The sequence below is a fragment of the Nicotiana tabacum genome, chromosome 15, assembly GCF_000715075.1.
Source record: "Nicotiana tabacum cultivar K326 chromosome 15, ASM71507v2, whole genome shotgun sequence".
Lineage (NCBI taxonomy): Eukaryota > Viridiplantae > Streptophyta > Magnoliopsida > Solanales > Solanaceae > Nicotiana > Nicotiana tabacum.
In genome coordinates this window covers 109178451-109196918 of record NC_134094.1, presented here as the reverse complement: position 1 = coordinate 109196918, position 18468 = coordinate 109178451, and the positions used below count along the sequence as shown (strand labels likewise).

General features: G+C 36.2%; 2 protein-coding genes across 2 annotated transcripts; both read left to right on the top strand.

Annotated features, from left to right (window-relative positions):
- Positions 1-4227: 4227 nt before the first annotated feature.
- LOC107823952 (3-ketoacyl-CoA synthase 17-like) lies at positions 4228-6843 on the top strand. The gene is made up of 2 exons (XM_016650663.2): positions 4228-5146; positions 6084-6843. The coding sequence occupies exons 1-2, from the start codon at positions 4273-4275 to the stop codon at positions 6593-6595; spliced, it is 1386 nt and encodes a 461-aa protein (XP_016506149.2). The 5' UTR covers positions 4228-4272; the 3' UTR covers positions 6596-6843.
- A 6939-nt stretch (positions 6844-13782) lies between these two features.
- LOC107823955 (uncharacterized) lies at positions 13783-18002 on the top strand. Its single transcript, XM_016650667.2, has 2 exons — positions 13783-17104; positions 17398-18002. Exons 1-2 carry the CDS (start codon positions 14212-14214, stop codon positions 17775-17777), a joined length of 3273 nt encoding a protein of 1090 aa, XP_016506153.2. The 5' UTR covers positions 13783-14211; the 3' UTR covers positions 17778-18002.
- The last annotated feature ends 466 nt before the right edge of the window (positions 18003-18468 follow it).

Genomic DNA, 18468 nt, shown 5'->3' with positions numbered 1-18468 from the left:
GCATGAGTCAGTGTTTGCAACCACTAATTCTACAATTTTAGCATTAATTACTAACCCATAAATAATTAAGCCCTAAAATTCAAGACCCATTAAATACCCACACTAGGGTTGGGTCACAACCCTAGATATGGGGTCTGGCTACTCATAATAACAGCAGAAATCAAAGATAAAGATGAAATATAAGCCATAATATTAAAGTACAAGATGAAAATTTAAAGTTCGAAGGTAAATCTACTCTAAAATTGCCTAAAAAGGGAAAAACCCAGTCGTTCATGTGCTCTACTAAACAAAACTTAACCTAAAATTGATAAAAGAATCTATTTATACTAGGCTGAAAATTTCGGACAAAAATGCCTTCGCGGAGGTTTAGCAGACGCGTAATTCTGACTGCGTCCGTGCTTGGGCTTTCGTGGTCGCGTAACAGTGAGCGCGGTTCGTGTTTCTTCATATCTGGGCCTGGGTAGATCTTCGTTTCACGGACCGCGTAATGTTTACCACATCCGCGTGAGATTAATTAACGGCCACGTAATTTGGACGCGGACCGCGTTCTTCATTTGAGCCCAAACTGTAGAGTCTATGAACCTCGAACCACGCTCTCAGCGAAAATCCCCTCGCGGTTGCGCCAAAGATTTTGTGGCTGCGCTTTTCCAATGCAGTCAGTAGTGATTTTAGTTCTGAAAGCAGCTTCTCTGAATCTACTTTTGCGGACCGCATAATAGTGGCCACCTCAACAGTGGTCCTTACGCGGCCGCGCTTTTCTGCCGCTCTCATCGCTCCAGTCTCAGCCTTGGATTCGTGCAAGTTTGACTCCTTCATAAATTGATTATGGCTTCTTTGATTCATTTTTACCAAACCCTGCAAGCAACCACATTAAGTTAGTTTTCAGGAATACCTTTGCGCATTTTTGACCCAAACCTAAGCAAAAGAGAGCAAATAATAGGCTAAAACCCCTATCTATCAGTAATTTATCCCCAAATGTAAATGATACAGACAAGATCCATGTCCAGGTAAATTCATTACAATATAAATAAGTAAGGCAAGTCCATGCCCTGTGAAATCTATCCCGAATATATATAATCATCTACGCTAACTAGGGGTGTGTACAGACTCCGGAGGGGCTTCTTCAGTCCAAGCATGATATAAATCCTTTATGGCCTACTGCAGGCGGGCAGGCCCGATCAATATAATAATAAAGTCTATAAGGTCTGCAAGCGGGTAGCCCCGATCCATAAAATAGAAAAGCCTATAAGGTCTGCTGTGGGCGGGCAGCCCCGATCCATATAATAATAATGTATAAAGCCATTATGGCCTGCTGCAAGCAGACAGCCCCAATCCAATTAATGATAACATATATAAAGCCAATATGACCTGATGCGGCGCGCAGCTCGATCCCATAAATATCCTCACAATGGATGATATGAGTGAGTGTGAAATAATGGATATTTTATAAAAAAAAAATTGAAACAATTAATTAAATAGTAACACAACTCCATGGGTACCAAAAATATTGGCACGTAACCTAAATATGATCTTTAATAAAAGTTTCAACTCAATTTCTTTAATACGTGGGAAATGTTCAGATAATAACATGATTCTTTAATTTTTACAACTTCACAGGATTTATTCAAGTCACAATTTCTATGGTGCACGTCCACACGCTCGTCAACTATCGTGTGCATCACTTCCAAACAATTTATATAACACTAATTCGGGGATTTATACCCTCATAACCAAGTTTAGAAGTGTTACTTATCTCAAATCGTAAAATTCTTTACTGCACTAGGCCCTTGCCTCGTGAATTGGTCTCCAAACGCCTCGAATCTAGCCACAAATAATCTGATTTAGTCAATAAAATTTATTGAAATTAATTCCATAAGAAAATACTAATTTTCCAGTAAAATCCGAAATTTAGCTCAAAAATCACCTGTGGGGCTCATGTCTCGGAATCCAACAAAAGTTACAAAATCCGAAAGTTCATTCAACCACGAGTCTAACCATACTAATTTTACCAAAATTTGACCTCAACTCGACCTCCAAATCCTCAAATTTTATTTTCAAATCCCCGATTTATACCTCAAAAACACGTAATCTAGTCTGATTATTCGATGATAATTCAATATTATGGAGTAGAAATGATCACAAGTGACTTACCTCAAGATTTTTCGTGATTTCTCGCTCAAGAATCGCCCAACCCGAGCTTGAAATGCCCAAAAATGGCAAATTCTCGGAACTCATCCAATTTTATTCTGTCCAGGGCATGTCGCACCTGTGACCAGATTAGCCGCATATGCGGTCTCGCAGGTGCGACGACATGTCTGCATCTGCGATTGCCCAGAATGCTCCTTCTGCTTCTGTGCGTTTCTTTTTGCACATGCGACCACTGCCCCTCTTCACGTCTGGTCGCTTCTGCGATGGCTGGTGCACACATGCGGATTTGCACATGCGATCAGACCTCCGCAGGTGCGAAAATACCATAAGCAAAATTTCCAGCAGTGGTTTTAAGTCCAAATTTGATCTGTTAACCATCTGAAACTCACCCAACGCCACCCGGGACCTCAACCAAATATACCAACAAGTCCTATAACATAACACGGACCTACTCGAGACCTCAAATCACATCAAACAACACTAAAAACACGAATCACACATAGATTCAAGTCTAATGAACTTTGAAACTTTCAATTTCTACAAACGACGCCGGAACCTATCAAATCACTTTCGATTGACCTCAAATTTTGCACACAAGTCATAAATGACATAACAGAGGTATTTCAATTTTCAGAATTGGATTCCGACCCCGATATCAAAAAGTTAATCCCCCGGTCAAACTTCCCAAAAATTTAACTTTCAGCATTTCAAGTCTAATTCCACTGCGGACCTCCAAATAGTTTTCCGGACACGCTCCTAAGTCCCAAATCACCATACGGAGCTATTGAAATCATTAGAATTCAAATCCGATGTCGTTTACACATAAGTCGACATCCAGTCGACTTTTCCAACTTAAGCTTTCCATTATGAGACTAAGTGTCTCAATGCATTCCGAAATCTCTCCACACCCGAACCAACTAATCCGATAGGTCATAATACAGCTATAAAGCACAAATGGAGCAGTAAATGAGAGAACGGGGTTGTAATACTCAAAACGACCGGCCGGATCGTTACAGTATTATTGGAATAGGGAAAGGATTTAATGCAATGTAGGCATATCATTTCTAGTCTGAAGTAAATAAAAGCAGCGTATTCTGCCTGCTTAGAAGAGTAATAAATATTATTGACATCTGGATTGAACATCAACAAATTTCTACCTTATAAAAATTTATTAACAACCAAAATATAATTATTTTATGTTGGGTGCTATATTTGTATGTGAAACTAGGATAACATAGATATCCTACTAAAATATATTATAATACAAAACTTATAAGGGTTACGTTCAAAAACCTTTTTGGTAAACCTACAAGAGAAATTTTTGGAAGCCTAAGTCCAAACATCACTAGAAATGGACAGTGATTGTCAATCACACCATCATCATTAGTTGCCGATATCTCCAAACAATCAATTCCGCCCAAAATACCAACAAGGATCAATGTGGTAAAATGGTAATTCCTCCGTTTCAAATTAGACGAGGTACTTTCCTTTTTAGTCTGTTCCAAAATAAATGACATATTTCTAAATTTGAAAATAATTCAACTTTAAACTCTTCATTTTACTCATTTTACCCTTAATAAAAAGCTTTTATAACCACACAAATGTCATGATCCCACAAAGCTTTTACCCCTAAAGCTTTTAAGACCACAAATTTTAAAAGTCTTCTTTTGTTTTTCTTAAACTCCGTTCTTAGTCAAACTACCTCATTTAATTTAAAACGGAGGGAGTAATTATTTTTTCATTATTAATTAAAAGTTTCAGGTTTGAGTATAGAATTGTCTTTATTAACAAGTATTTTACCATATAAATTGAACTTTTCAGCGTTACTTCGGAGTTAGTCGAGTTTCAATACCAATATTTTCATTAAATACCGTGTACAGTATTTGTCATGTCGAGCACGTCGGTTCTTGCAATTTGCCAAATGCCAAATCTACATATAAATTAATCATTCTCATGAGCATTCAATGCTTTATGTCCCAACCCCCTTTAACCCCCCACCTCCCACTGCTCCTATCCCCCAAAATATACTTGTATATATAAGGAACTTTGATGTTGCATTTCTATAATTAGCAAGTTTTTTTCCCAATCAAAACCCTACGAAACAAAAGAAACAAGAACCCAAAAATGATACCACTACAAGCCCTCCAATTATCATTTTTAAGACTTTTATTCCTCACATTTTTCCTCCATATCCTATTCCATCTCCTCACCACCCACCTTCACCTTTTTCTATATTTTTTCGTCTGTGCATTTTTCTCCCTTCTCTACTACTATCATACTCGTCCACATAAGGTTTTTTTGTTAAACTATTCATGTTACAAGCCACCACCACACAGGAAATGTTCTTATCAAATTGGTGAATCATTCCTACTCAAGAATGTACACTTAGTGCAAGAATCCATCGATTTCATGCGTAACATTTACCTTAAATCTGGCTTAGGTGATGAAACTTATGGACCACCTTTCATTTTTGAAGAAGACAAAATGCCTACACTAAAGTCTGCAAATCAAGAAGCTCAAGAAGGGATATTTTCTTCCATTGATGACCTTCTAGCTAAAACCCTAATTGATCCACAATCCATTGACATTGTCATTGTTACATGTGGAAGTTTTTCGCCGTCCCCTTCGCTTTCTTCACTCATTGTGAACCATTATGAGCTTAGGTCCGACGTGAAAACATATAATTTGAGTGGAATGGGATGTAGTTCTGGGGTTATTTCCATTGATTTTGCTGCTAGGGTTTTACGTGGAAGCCAAAAAGTCCAAAATGCCCTTGTTGTGATCACCGAGAGCATAACACTGAATTGGTACAATGGTGATAATCGTTCGATGTTAGTAACAAATTGTATCTTTCGTGTTGGCTGTGCAGCTGCTATTATTAGCAATAATCCAAATCTTTTCCAAGATGCCAAAATGGAGCTTGTTCATTCTCTTAGAACACACCATGGTGCAGATGATAGTGCGTATAAAGCTGCATTTCAGGAGGAAGATGATAAAGGTATTGTTGTATATATCAGTTTTGAATGATCTGCCTTTTTTTGTTTGGCTTTGCATCCGATCTCCAGTACACGCATATGAACTCTGATTAGTGCAGCTTTACACGCATATATCAGCTTTACTGTGTAAGGCTCGAACATGAGACCTTTGATTAAGGATAAAGAGATCATATCCATCTTTATCACATACCTTGTGAATTCATATGGCTTGTAGGAATTAGGATAAGTTTTATATTTTTTCTAAGAGCATGCATTGTCGGATTATTTTTATTTATTCATATTTTAAGTCTTACGCAGTGTAAATTAAGTATACAAAACTAAGTCTATTAAAAAAGTAAATATAGATAATATCAATGATAATAATTAATAACCTGATAAAAAATAATTAATATATTATCATACCTTAACTATATTGATAGCATAAAAGATCATTGCATTGATACTAGTCATCTACAGTATTAATTTAAATCCTTCTAGACTTGTCATTGTTTTCCAGGTGATAGGTCTTATCTAATAGTAAGTCTAGAATTATCATCCGTCACCAATAAATATTTGTCATTTGATCAGTGGCAGAGCTAGGTTGAAGAGATGAATCCTCCTCTCTATATATATATTATCCCTTGACATATGAAATATTTTTAGTGAAGCGGCAAACGAGTTTAAAAATTGCTACTTTTGAATCCTCTAGTATTAATTTTTGGCGCCGTAAGGAAGTTTTCTCCACCTCTTTTGCTAATGTTAGACTCAGCTAGTCCAAAGATACTTCTGACATTGTATGAAATAGTGTATATTGGGCCAAACATATAAGTTTTTTAAAAAAAAAGGCCTCATCAAGAGTATTCGTACGCTTTATATGTAGCTTCGGCTTGACATTTTCATCTATCAGACTTTGTTCGCACACGCAATCAATAACAATTTAATATTACTTCTTTCTAACAGGTATTACCGGTGTTTCACTTACTAAAGATTTAATAAGAGTGGCAGGGATGAACCTACGTCAACACATCAAAATTCTCGCACCGCGAGTCCTTCCAATGACCCAACTAGCAAATTATGCTTACTCAATGATCATGACTATATTATCCCAAGGCAAATCAAAGCCAGTGGTTCCAGACTTTACAAAAGCTTTCGACCACATTTGTATACACACAGGTGGCAAAGCAGTAATAGATCAAGTGGGACGAGTTTTAAACTTAAGCGATGAAGTGACAGAGCCAGCTAAAATGTGTTTGAACAGATTTGGTAACACGTCTAGTAGCTTAGTGTTCTACGAGTTGGCTTATTTCGAAGCAAAAGGAAGAGTGAAAAAAGGTGATAAAATGTGGATGATTGCATTTGGGACAGGGTTTAAGGTAGGGAGTTTGGTGTGGAAATGGATTCAAGATTCAAAACAAGATTCTGATAACCCTTGGAATGACTGCATAAATAATTATCCATTGAAGATTTGGTGAAGTTGGCCAACCTATTGTTTTCTATTTTCACATAATTTTGTGGTGTGGGTGCCAAACATGCATTGGTCATTACTGCAAACAGACCAATTGTTTAAACTTTGGAAAGAGAGAACTCCACCGTATGTATCTGCATGTATTATTTTATAGAAAAGCAATAGCCAAAATAATTTTTTGGGGCACCATGTGCATGTATATTGATCATGTGTGGAGATTACATAGCTCATTTGTTTCCCAAAAGAAAATTGATACAAAAATATATGTAATAAATTGTTAGTTTTATTTCTTCACTTAATATTTATCTATATACGTATTTACTGATTATTAAAAGAACATGTTTAATTTTTATGCATGGACAGTGTAAAAAGAACTTGTACTATTAGTTGATCATTTGAAAAATAACTAATAATATGTAATTGTACATGAATTTAAGATATAGTATATATTAATAGTGAAGGAATTTTATACTATTGGTGTAACCTAACTGTTATAATAATATATTATTTTATTTTAAATATGATAATTTTTACAACAAATACACGATAATATATAAGATTCTTTACATCATCAAGTATATTAGCTAATTCCTAAAAGTTTTAGTAACACTTGAAACTCATTTTTTACGATAGCAGTATATAATGTTTGAACGTGTGCAAGGATTGAAACAGTTGTCTCCCTTGGCTCTTTTGTTTTCATTAGCTTTAATTTGTTGCGCTGTGTGAGAGGAGATGCACTTTTTCTCTGTACTTGGTTAAGAATCATTCTTATAAGGAAAAGGGAAATATTTTACACTCTTTTACTTATAATCTCATAACCTTCTAGGCAAATTAATGGTAAAATCTAATTGACTGCACTCCTTGATGTTTATACTAAATTACTAATACAAGGCATTTGTCTTGCGTACATATATTTACTTACTATAATTAAGTGATATATATTTTACTTTAACCCTTAATTTCGTGATTTTAATTTCGTGATATATATTCACTAGGTCTTCATCCTAGAGGTAAGGTTCTACTCCATAACCCTTAATTTCATAATTTTAATTGAAAATAAGTAATAAGCCAAGTAATTCTTGGGTATGAAAATTGTTTATTTTACATTCATGTACCATCAAGGGTAGTGGGGAGATTGATAAGTTCTTTTGGGTAAACTTTGGATAGTGGGGTAAAAGAATCCACCATAGGAGGATCTTGAAATCTTAATGCTCACTTAGTATTTGATAAAATGCTCAAGTGAGCTGGAACTGTGAACTCCTTCCTAATTTGTATTCAATTTTGCTATATCTCTAAATGGATCGAAGTGGCTAAGATTTTCAGAATATTGTAGTAATTTAAAAAGCTCGAGGCGAGGTATGTTGGCTAAACTTCTCTCATAGAATTGAATTCCCACGATGTTTTTGTAAGTCCCGAGTTGTCCATTATGAATTGACTTTTATGAATAAGTTTGGTGTCGAAAGATGTATTTATATGAATATGTTCAAAATGTCCTTTGGAATATTCTTATCAGGTTATGTTATTCTTCGGGAACGTGTTCAAAGTATGAGTATGTATTAAAATGTTGTGACTTCAAGTCAAACCCAAATGAAAGTGATCATATTAAATTGTGTAAGAAATCACATGTGCTTAAGACCCCAAATTGCTCAAATGTGTGCTTAAAGTCTTGAATAGAAATATTTGTTGTTGACAATCCGTGTTGATGTATGAAAGTAGAATAGTGAGCATAAATTATGAAGTACGGCCAACGTGCCAAGAATGATATTGCCTTATGGCCAATAATGCCAATAAAATTAATGACATGTAAAAGAATATGAATTGAGTAGTAAATACTTTTAATAATAAATGCCTTAGAAGTATCGTTTAGCCACCGAGGAAGGGTAGGTCGGAACAACTTAACCCCGAAACTACACGTGCCGGTGTAAGAGTAATTGAGGGGTAAATCTCCGTGTTAATGTGATGAGACTACTTTCCCTTATATGGGATGAGATTTGTGTGTTGAGATGTTTCCCCTTAAATGGGATGAGATTATTGCTAACGTGATGTGAAGTGATGTTGACCCACACGACATTATGGTGAGACGGCTTAGACGATCGGGCTAAGATCGAATGGCATGCAGTGCACATAGTGGTATTGTGAGTATATATCTCGGGTGAGACGGCTTAGTCGGTCGGACTGAGATCAGACTTCGTGCTAAGACACGGTAGTGTATCGGTGCTAAAGATCTCCCAACTTAAATTACTGAAACCTACTTAAAATTTACCTTTCCCCTAACTTTACACCTTGATATTGTTTGAGTCTCTTGTTGATTTCATGTTTTACTCTCCGTTTACTGTTGCTCGTTCTATTGAGAGGGTGTTTAGTTTTTCATACTAGTACTATTCCATATGTACTAACGTCCTTTTTTGCCGGGGGCATTGCATCTTTAATGGATGCAGGTGGTTCCATAGCAGGTGGTATTGATCAGTGATAGCAGCACACCCTCTCCTCAGTTGACTTGGTGAGCCCCAATTCATTTCGGGGTCCTGTATTTCTTATCCTTTGTACATAGAGTTTTGAGGTATAGTATGGGGCTTGTTGTCGGCACTGTCATAACACTCTTTTGTTCATGTTAGAGGCTCCGTAGACATAGTGTGGGTTGTACCTATTCTTGGAAAGTTAAACTAAAAATATTGTAATCGTATCATCTATTCCACTTTAACTATGATTGTACAAGGTACTGTTTTGGAGACTTGTTAATGACGTATCTGATGTAAATGAACTAGTTTTTCACATGACTTCTTACTGTCTAATTAATGAAATGTATTCTTCTCTTTATTCATGGGTGAGTTAGGTAGACGGTACTGTGCAAGCTTTTTCGACCAGGGGTAACTCTGTTGAGCGTCGGTCGCACTTCGCGAGGTCGGGGCGTGACAATTTTGACCAAGCGGGTCCGGGATTGACTTTTGTAGACTTATTCAATAATGATCTAAATTGAACCGCTTTCATTCGTGGGTAGTTTTTAAGGCTTATTTTGAATCGTTTGGTTGATAATTTGCTAGATTTGGTTGGTTTGGAGGCTTCTTCGAATGGCAAGGTCGTAGTTGAACTTTGAATTGGTTGCGGAGCGAGGTAAGTATCGTGGTTAACCTTGATTTGAGGGATTATGACTTGTTTTCCTATTTGCTATGTGTTTAATATGTGGGTAAAACATATATGTGAGATGACGAGTACTTATGCATTGTTGTTGGGTTAAAGCATGCATAGAACTTATTTCTTTGTGATTTATTGGCTCTTAAATTATGACACCCATGCTTAGATTAGATTATCACTTATTTGATCGTTCCTTCCGTTTTTATGGATTTATTGTGATGGTTGAGTATGTTGGAAGTTAAGGTTTGGTATCATAGAATCATCATTGACGTAAAGTACATACGTGCATTATTTATCTCCCGAATTTTTATATTCATTACTACATGGTAAGGAAGAGTGTTAAAGCATGAAGGGTGATGTCGTGCCATTTTATTACTTCATTTATTGATTAATACATTGTGAGGAATAGAGATAAAGCACGAAGGGTGATGCCGTGCCATCTATATCAATTATTCATTATTAGATGGGCAAATCGAGAGTAAAAGCACGAAGGGTGATGCCGTGCCATTTCATTATACTTATGTCATCATTTCATAGTAAGGTTGAGAGTAAAAGAACGAAGGGTGATGCTGTGCCATCTTTATTTCGTATGTTTATCCGTCTTTATTGGTTGATGATTTATTTGACGGCCTTGTGTTGTCATTTATGTTGTAGTTATCGCATCTTGTCCCCTTTTTTCTATATCCCCTCCCAACTGTACATATTAAATCTTTATTTGTTGCTGTTGGTACATATTTCTATGTTTGTACATGTTTAATTACGTGAGTGTCCTGTCATAGTCTCGTCACTATCTCATCGATGTTTGGCTCGACACTTACGGAGTACATTAGATCGGTTGTACTCATACTACACTCTGCACTTTTTGTGCAAATTTTGGTACTGGTCTCAACTGTACGTGAGGTGCACTAGCTTGGATTATCACATTCGGAGACTTGATGTAGATCTGTTGACGTTCGCAAACCTTGAAGTCCCCTTCTTCTTTCCTCTTTTACTGTTCATTTCATTCGAAATAGTTATATTTTATTTCAGATTCTCTTTGTAGAATTTCTAGTAACTCGTGTACTTGTAACACCAGATTCGGGCTTGTATTATATATTTCAGTTGTTATGATTTTTCGCACCTTACTTCAGAATTTATTTAAGTTATTTCGGTTTCTTTATTGTTGTTTAATTTGAACTGTTAAAAATGGATAAACTATTCTAGCGTTGACTTACCCAGCAAGTGAAATGTTAGGCGCTATCACAGTCCCAAAGGTAAAATTTTCGGATCGTGACAATTACATATTAATTATGTGGGACATTTAAAAAAGAAGATAATGGATAGTTTAGACTTGCAATACTCTTACAATTACGACTATTAAATATCTTTCATAAGGGATACAGAAAATTTTAAAAGACTTTGAATAGGAGTAGTCAATTTTGTGCCGCTTCGCTTTAGCATTAGCAAAGTATGTTACTTCTCTTTCGGTCCAAGTGCCTTTTTAGCCAAATCAAATTGATCTAAAATAAGTGTCAAGCTCTATGAAACCAAGACGGTATTTTCCAGATCTACCATTGCTCCAATCTATTTAAACAATTTCTTAGAAAGACGAATAAATCAAATAACTTTTATGATTAATTAATATTATTAGTCGTTTTTCTTAACAAAACTTTAAATAACACTGGATCGAAAAGAGTAACTATCAACATTAAGCCCTAAAACCCGTGCGGACGTTAAAGTGTATCCCCGTCTTCAACATTAATGTTCCTGAAAAAATGATGTTCAAAGTTACGGAAATTACGAATGAGTACAACAACAACAACAACCCATTAAAATTTCACTAATGGGGTCTGGGGAGGGTAGTGTATACGCAAACCTTACCCCTACCCCGAAGGAGTAGAGAGGCTGTTTCCGAAAGACCCTCGGCTCAAAAAACAAAAAAGACAAAAGGACAAAAAGGGAGACAATATTAGTATCACAACAACAATCATAGGATAAATAGGAACACCATGAAATCCAGAAGAAAGATGCAAAGCAAAGGGAGACAATATTAGTAAATATTAGTATCACTACAACAGTCATAAGAAAAATAGGAACACCATAAAATCTAGAAGAAAGATGCAAAGCAAAAGCGATAGCTAGTAAATAGGACATGCAATGAAAAGCGAAATAGTAAGCCACAACATTCCCACTAGCTATCTTAGACAAAAACCCTATATGGCTAGTCCCACCATGGTACGAAGTAAGGCACGACTCAACTACCTCCTAACCTACAACCCTAATACTCGACCTCCACATCTTCCTATCAAATGTCATGTCCTCGGAAATTACGAATGAGTGAATCTGTAAAAATTCTAGGTTGGTTTAACATATAAATACTCTCTCCCGTCCATTTTAATTATTTTTGTTTTGGCTATTTTCACACGTATTAAGGATCCACTTTTTAGCATTAATTAACAATAAAATTGACCATATTAACCTTAATTTGTTCATTAAAACTATAATAAATACTCCTAGGACAATTTTGGAAACAAGAAATTAATTGCTTCTTAATAACTGAAAAAATCAAATATTGTGGACGACAGAAAAAAAAACTAAAAAATCAATTAAAGTGGACCGAACGAAGTATTTGTTTGTACGGTGACTTTACACCACTCCACTAAATACATGACACATGTCTAATAAATATGGTTATCAAGAAATCATAATCAATCAATTAACATATATTTTTATTTTAAGTTATCACTTAAATTGTAAATTGGTACTATAATTTGATATAAATACTTAGTGCATATAAATTTTATTGGTTGAATAATTTGATACCGATAAACCCTAATCGTTACTTGTGCCTTAATTTAGTCTAAGCTACTAGGCTCTCTCATGTGACTACATTTTTCTTTAGCCCTACTCCCAAAATAGACCCACTACTGCCTCCTCGATAACCAAATCACACTTAACTTATTTTCACCATAGCTCACTCAGTGACTATGGCAGTAAAATGTGAATTCTTTAAAATGCATGAAAGTAGCCAAAAAAATTAATTAAAGTAGACGGTTAGAAAGAAGAAAACAAATACAAGAAGCTAGCTAGCTGCTTTAATTAGGTGTTCCTCTAAAAACACGCTTTTTCTTGAACGCTTTACTCATATTAATTTTAATGGGTATCGAAGTTTGAGATCACAGTATAGTCTATAAAATAAAGTATGTGTCTCATGCACCGGCGGATTTACAGTATAGTCCCGAGTTTTCGTGAACTCCATAATTGTGGCATAAAATTTATATATACATATTAAGAAATTACTAAATATATTTGATTGTGAACATAATTTAGTATACTATAACTTCAAATCTCGATTACACACCTCTCATCTTAATGAGAAGTTAAGAAAAGAAAGATACATAATTGGTTGCTTTATCCAATCCCCTTTCTTTTATGTTTCACAATCTCCTAAGCTGCCTCGCTGCTGTATCACTCCAATGTTTCTCCCCTTCCCTAGGCATTCTTGAAACCTCTCACTCAATGGCGAAGTTTATCCTTCTACAAAAGGTGTCATTAGGATTAATTAGATATCATTTTGTCTAATTAAAGCATCTACTTGTGATAATAGAGCTTCTGCAATCTCTCCTTCACTGAGGGAGATATTCTTCTATAAGGGATGTCGTCTGATATTACTTTGTTAAAAACTTTCACTAAATATTATATACTATAAATATGTCACTGGTCTCACTACACTATTACTATAATAGATTTTTCTTTGACTATTCTTTTGAGTACTTTTTAAATGTTTAAATTAATAATTATTGTGGCCTATAACTTTTTATATGTATTATTATTTCAAAAAACTTGAAAAATCTAAGTCCGATATACCGAAAATTAAATAGTTTAACTATCCTTCTCATGTACTAAACTCTTGCCACATAGAAAGGAGCAAAAGGAATACTAATTACTAACACACTTTGATATTCAAAAATAAATGTGGCGCCCTGATTACTTTGTTAAATAAACTTTAATTAAAAAGAAAATTTTGACATTTAAATATAATGCAGCTGCATTTGCTCTTAGTTTCTCACAAAAAAGCTTCATTTAATAAGGAAAGATAATAGAGCTCAAAGCTCTACTCCATGCTTTATTTTTCGTAAAATGCAAAATAACAGACTCGAGCGAAGTGAAGACAATGTAATAAGTTGGTTTTGTGCCACCATCCTCGCCACAACCACTTGTAATACCACCGTATGTGGAGGAAGAGTTCATTATTTCCGGTAAGAAAGTTTACATAAGAACTTTCTTTTCAATATCAAGAATAGCATTTTAGTGTTCTATAAAGGTAAACAATAAGTTTTACTTCACATGCATGATGTTTTCAACAAGAGATGGTGTGAGTTTGAAGCATTTCCATCACTAAACTAAAGCCTTTTTCACATGCATGTTGTCTCCTAGTGTAGACTTTCACTTCCACCATTTGTGTTGCCATTTCTTGACTTCCACTGTTAATCCATTTCAAAGGCTCAAAAAATGAAGAAGATGACAAACCAGCATTTTGTTACCTCTTCAGCAACTTTTTCATATTTTTTCATTCTTTTCTTCTTCTGTATAAGTTTGAGTCCAAGAAAAGCTGTATTAGTGAACTCTCTCTCCTCTGATGGACAAGTTTTGCTCTCTCTTCTCAAAGCAGCTGACCCTTATGCTAAATCATCATCCTCTGTACTTTCTTCTTGGAATACTTCAAGTTCAACTCCATGTTCTTGGCAAGGCATTTCTTGTTCTCCTCAACAAAGAGTTATTTCAGTTTCTCTTCCAAATACATTTCTTAATCTATCTTATTTACCCTTTGAACTCTCTTCCCTTTCATCCCTTCAGCTTCTCAATCTCTCTTCTACAAATATCTCAGGCACAATCCCTCCATCCTTTGGTTCATTTACTCATCTTAGGCTTCTGGACCTTTCTTCCAACTCTTTTACAGGGCCTATTCCCTCTGAACTTGGTGGGCTTACTTCACTTCAATTCCTGTTCTTGAATTCAAATAGATTAACTAGTAAAATCCCACAACAACTTGCCAATCTTTCTTTTCTAGAAATCCTCTGCCTCCAAGATAATCTCCTTAACGGGTCGATTCCTTCTCAATTAGGCTCCTTGGTGTCACTTCAGCAATTCAGGATTGGAGGAAATCCACAGTTAAGTGGCGATATACCAGCACAATTAGGCCGACTCACCAATCTCACGACGTTTGGTGTCGCGGCCACCGGGCTTTCTGGGGTTATTCCACGCACATTTGGTAATTTGATTAATCTCCAAACTCTGGCAATATATGATACTGAAGTCTTTGGTTCAATACCACCTGAACTTGGGATGTGTTCAGAGCTTAGGAACTTGTATTTGCACATGAATAAGCTCACTGGTCCAATACCTCCTCAGTTGGGCAAGTTACAAAAGCTTACTAGCTTACTTTTATGGGGAAATTCGCTTACTGGCCCTGTTCCGGCTGAGCTTTCAAACTGTTCATCTCTTGTAGTACTTGATGTTTCTGCAAATGATTTATCTGGTGAAATTCCGGGTGATTTGGGAAAGCTAGAGGTTCTTGAACAGCTTCATTTATCGGATAATGCACTTACTGGTGCTATTCCAATGCAGTTGAGTAATTGTAGTAGCTTAACAGCTCTTCAGCTTGATAAGAACCAATTATCAAGGACTATTCCTTGGCAAGTTGGGAACTTGAAGTACTTGCAGAGTTTCTTATTGTGGGGGAATTCGGTTTCAGGAACCATTCCTGCTGCTTTTGGGAACTGTACTGACCTGTATTCACTTGACCTGTCAAGGAACAATCTCACTGGTTCAATACCTGAAGAGATATTCAGTTTGAAGAAGCTGAGTAGGTTGTTGCTTCTTGGAAATTCGTTAACGGGAAGTTTGCCTCGAAGTGTGGCACAATGCCAGTCTCTGGTGAGGTTGAGGCTCGGTGAAAACCAATTTTCTGGACCAATACCGAAGGAGATAGGACAGCTGCAGAATCTTGTGTTTCTTGATTTATACATGAACCATTTCTCTGGTGAATTACCTTCTGAAGTTTCCAACATTACGGTTCTTGAACTGTTGGATGTGCATAACAATTACCTAACCGGGGAAATACCATCACCGTTGGGAGAGCTAGTGAATTTAGAGCAGCTTGATCTCAGTGAGAACAGCTTCACTGGTGCAATTCCAGGGAGTTTTGGTAATCTCAGTTACTTGAACAAACTTATTCTCAGCAATAATCTGCTTACCGGTCCAATTCCAAAGTCATTTAGCAACTTGCAGAAGTTAACTCTACTTGATTTGAGCTCCAATAGTTTATCTGGTGCAATTTCACCTGAGATTGGTTATATGACAAGCTTAACAATCAGTTTGGATTTGAGCTCAAACCGTTTCGCAGGCAAACTCCCTGAAACGTTATCCGGATTGACACGGTTGCAATCTCTTGATATTTCTCACAATATGCTGAATGGAAACATCGCGATTCTAAGCTCTCTGACCAGTCTCACTACTTTAAATGTATCTTACAATAATTTCTCAGGGCCTATTCCTGTAACGCCATTCTTTAGAACACTCACATCAAACTCTTTTCTTGATAATTTACACCTTTGTGAATCAATTGATGGCTCTGCTTGTTCTGCTCATATAACTGGAAGGACCGGATTGAAGTCTGTAAAAACCATAGCTTTGGTTGCAGTGATTGCGATATCTGTTACCATAGCTGTCGTGGCAACGTGGTTTTTTGTGACAAGGAAGTGGAGATATGAATTTGAGAAATCCTCAGGCATGTCAGCCTCTGCAGTAGGGGCAGAAGATTTTTCCTATCCGTGGACTTTCATCCCCTTTCAAAAGGCCAATTTCAACATTGACAACATCTTGGATTGCTTGAAAGACGAAAACATAATTGGGAAAGGTTGTTCGGGAGTTGTTTATAGAGCAGAAATGCCAAATGGCGAGTTGATTGCAGTGAAGAAACTCTGGAAAACAAAAAATGATGAGGAACCGATAGATTCTTTCGCGGCTGAAATTCAAATTCTCGGTCACATAAGGCATCGCAACATAGTGAAGCTCCTTGGATATTGTTCAAACAAGAGTGTTAAGCTTCTCCTTTACAACTACATTTCAAATGGTAATCTTCAACAGCTCTTGCAAAGTAACAGGAACTTGGATTGGGAAATCAGGTACAAGATTGCAGTTGGATCAGCTCAAGGACTTGCTTATCTTCACCATTACTGTGTGCCAGCAATTCTTCATAGAGATGTCAAGTGCAACAACATACTCCTTGACTCCAAATTTGAGGCTTATTTAGCAGATTTTGGACTTGCAAAGCTTATGAATTCTCCAAATTATCATCAAGCGATGTCCAGAGTAGCAGGATCCTATGGGTATATAGCTCCAGGCATGTATCTTTCAACTTTCTATTTCTCATTTTAAATGTTGGCTGCTTTTATAGGTCAATCTTTTTTCTTTTCTTTAATAAATACTGTGTGATGTTTTTTTATGTTTGTGTTGAACTGTGTGACCATTTCACTCTTAAAAGCTTAAGTTGATAGAGATGGTGCACTTATCTTCAACAATTTTCAGTTATAGGTCAAGACACAATGTCGTAATTTATAGTCAAATGCGGAAGTATAAACTAAACAAGTTGTGATTCATAGATTTTGACACAATTTTTAACAACTATGGTTGCAGAATATGGATATACAGTGAATATAACAGAAAAAAGCGATGTCTACAGCTATGGAGTGGTGTTGCTGGAAATATTGAGTGGACGTAGCGCGATTGAGCCTCAGATTGGTGATGGACTACACATTGTTGAGTGGGTAAAGAAGAAGATGGGAAGCTTTGAACCAGCTGTTACGATTTTGGATTCCAAGCTACAGGGTTTACCGGATCAAATGGTACAAGAAATGCTACAAACACTTGGAATAGCTATGTTCTGTGTGAATTCATCACCAAGTGAAAGGCCAACCATGAAAGAAGTGGTGGCACTTCTAATGGAAGTGAAGACCCCACCTGAAGAATTTGGAAAAACTTCTCAGCCTTTAATAAATCAGTCAACTCAAAGTTGATTCTTTTTGCTTATCTTTTCTGTCTCTTTTGTTTTAGAGGTGTAGGCATTTATTTTCTCTGATGCCAAGGTAGAAGAAAGGGTAGTCATTGTAGGAAAAGAGTAGCATTCAAGTTTCCAGGCATAGATTAGTGTAGGGATTCTTGTACAGTTTCAGAAAACATTTAGTGTTAGCTTAGTTGCCTCTTTATTTCTTCACTACTTTTTTTTTTATGCTGCATAATTTGCTTATATTGATTACAGTTTATCACATTTTAGTCTGCCATTGGCAAATTGATGGAAATTCAGCAAGCAACAACTACACCATGCTCATGGAATTGGACTAATCAATTAGCTTGTCAGCAGAGGTGTGCAATTCTAAGTTACATAAGGTTTTCAATTAATGTCCTTTTCAATCAATAGTAAAATAATACAATTTTAATGGTGGTAAGAAAGAGTGTGGAGGATGAGAGATACACTTACAGTTGAGAAAAAATTTCATCATCTTTCTTGATTGAAAAGGGGTTCCTATAGAGGTCAATAGTCCAACCAGCGGCTTAGACTTTCGCTTCTAAGACCAAGTCAGGGACTACTAAACGTCTCTCAGAGTGAATCTTTTCTGAAGTTTTCCCAGTCCAACCTGTTTTTTAGGTTTTGAGGGGTAGGCAATTAGCAGGAGAGAATTGCAAGAAAAGTGAATGCATAATCGAGCT

What these genes read in the sequence shown, in the direction of transcription:
- LOC107823952 (XM_016650663.2), top strand. Translation starts at nt 4,273, where the DNA reads ATGATACCACTACAAGCCCTCCAATTATCATTTTTAAGACTTTTATTC. An exon ending in TCAGGAGGAAGATGATAAAG is followed by an intron (nt 5,147 to 6,083) that starts GTATTGTTGTAT and finishes TCTTTCTAACAG; the next exon opens with GTATTACCGGTGTTTCACTT.
- LOC107823955 (XM_016650667.2), top strand. Translation starts at nt 14,212, where the DNA reads ATGAAGAAGATGACAAACCAGCATTTTGTTACCTCTTCAGCAACTTTT. An exon ending in CTATGGGTATATAGCTCCAG is followed by an intron (nt 17,105 to 17,397) that starts GCATGTATCTTT and finishes CTATGGTTGCAG; the next exon opens with AATATGGATATACAGTGAAT.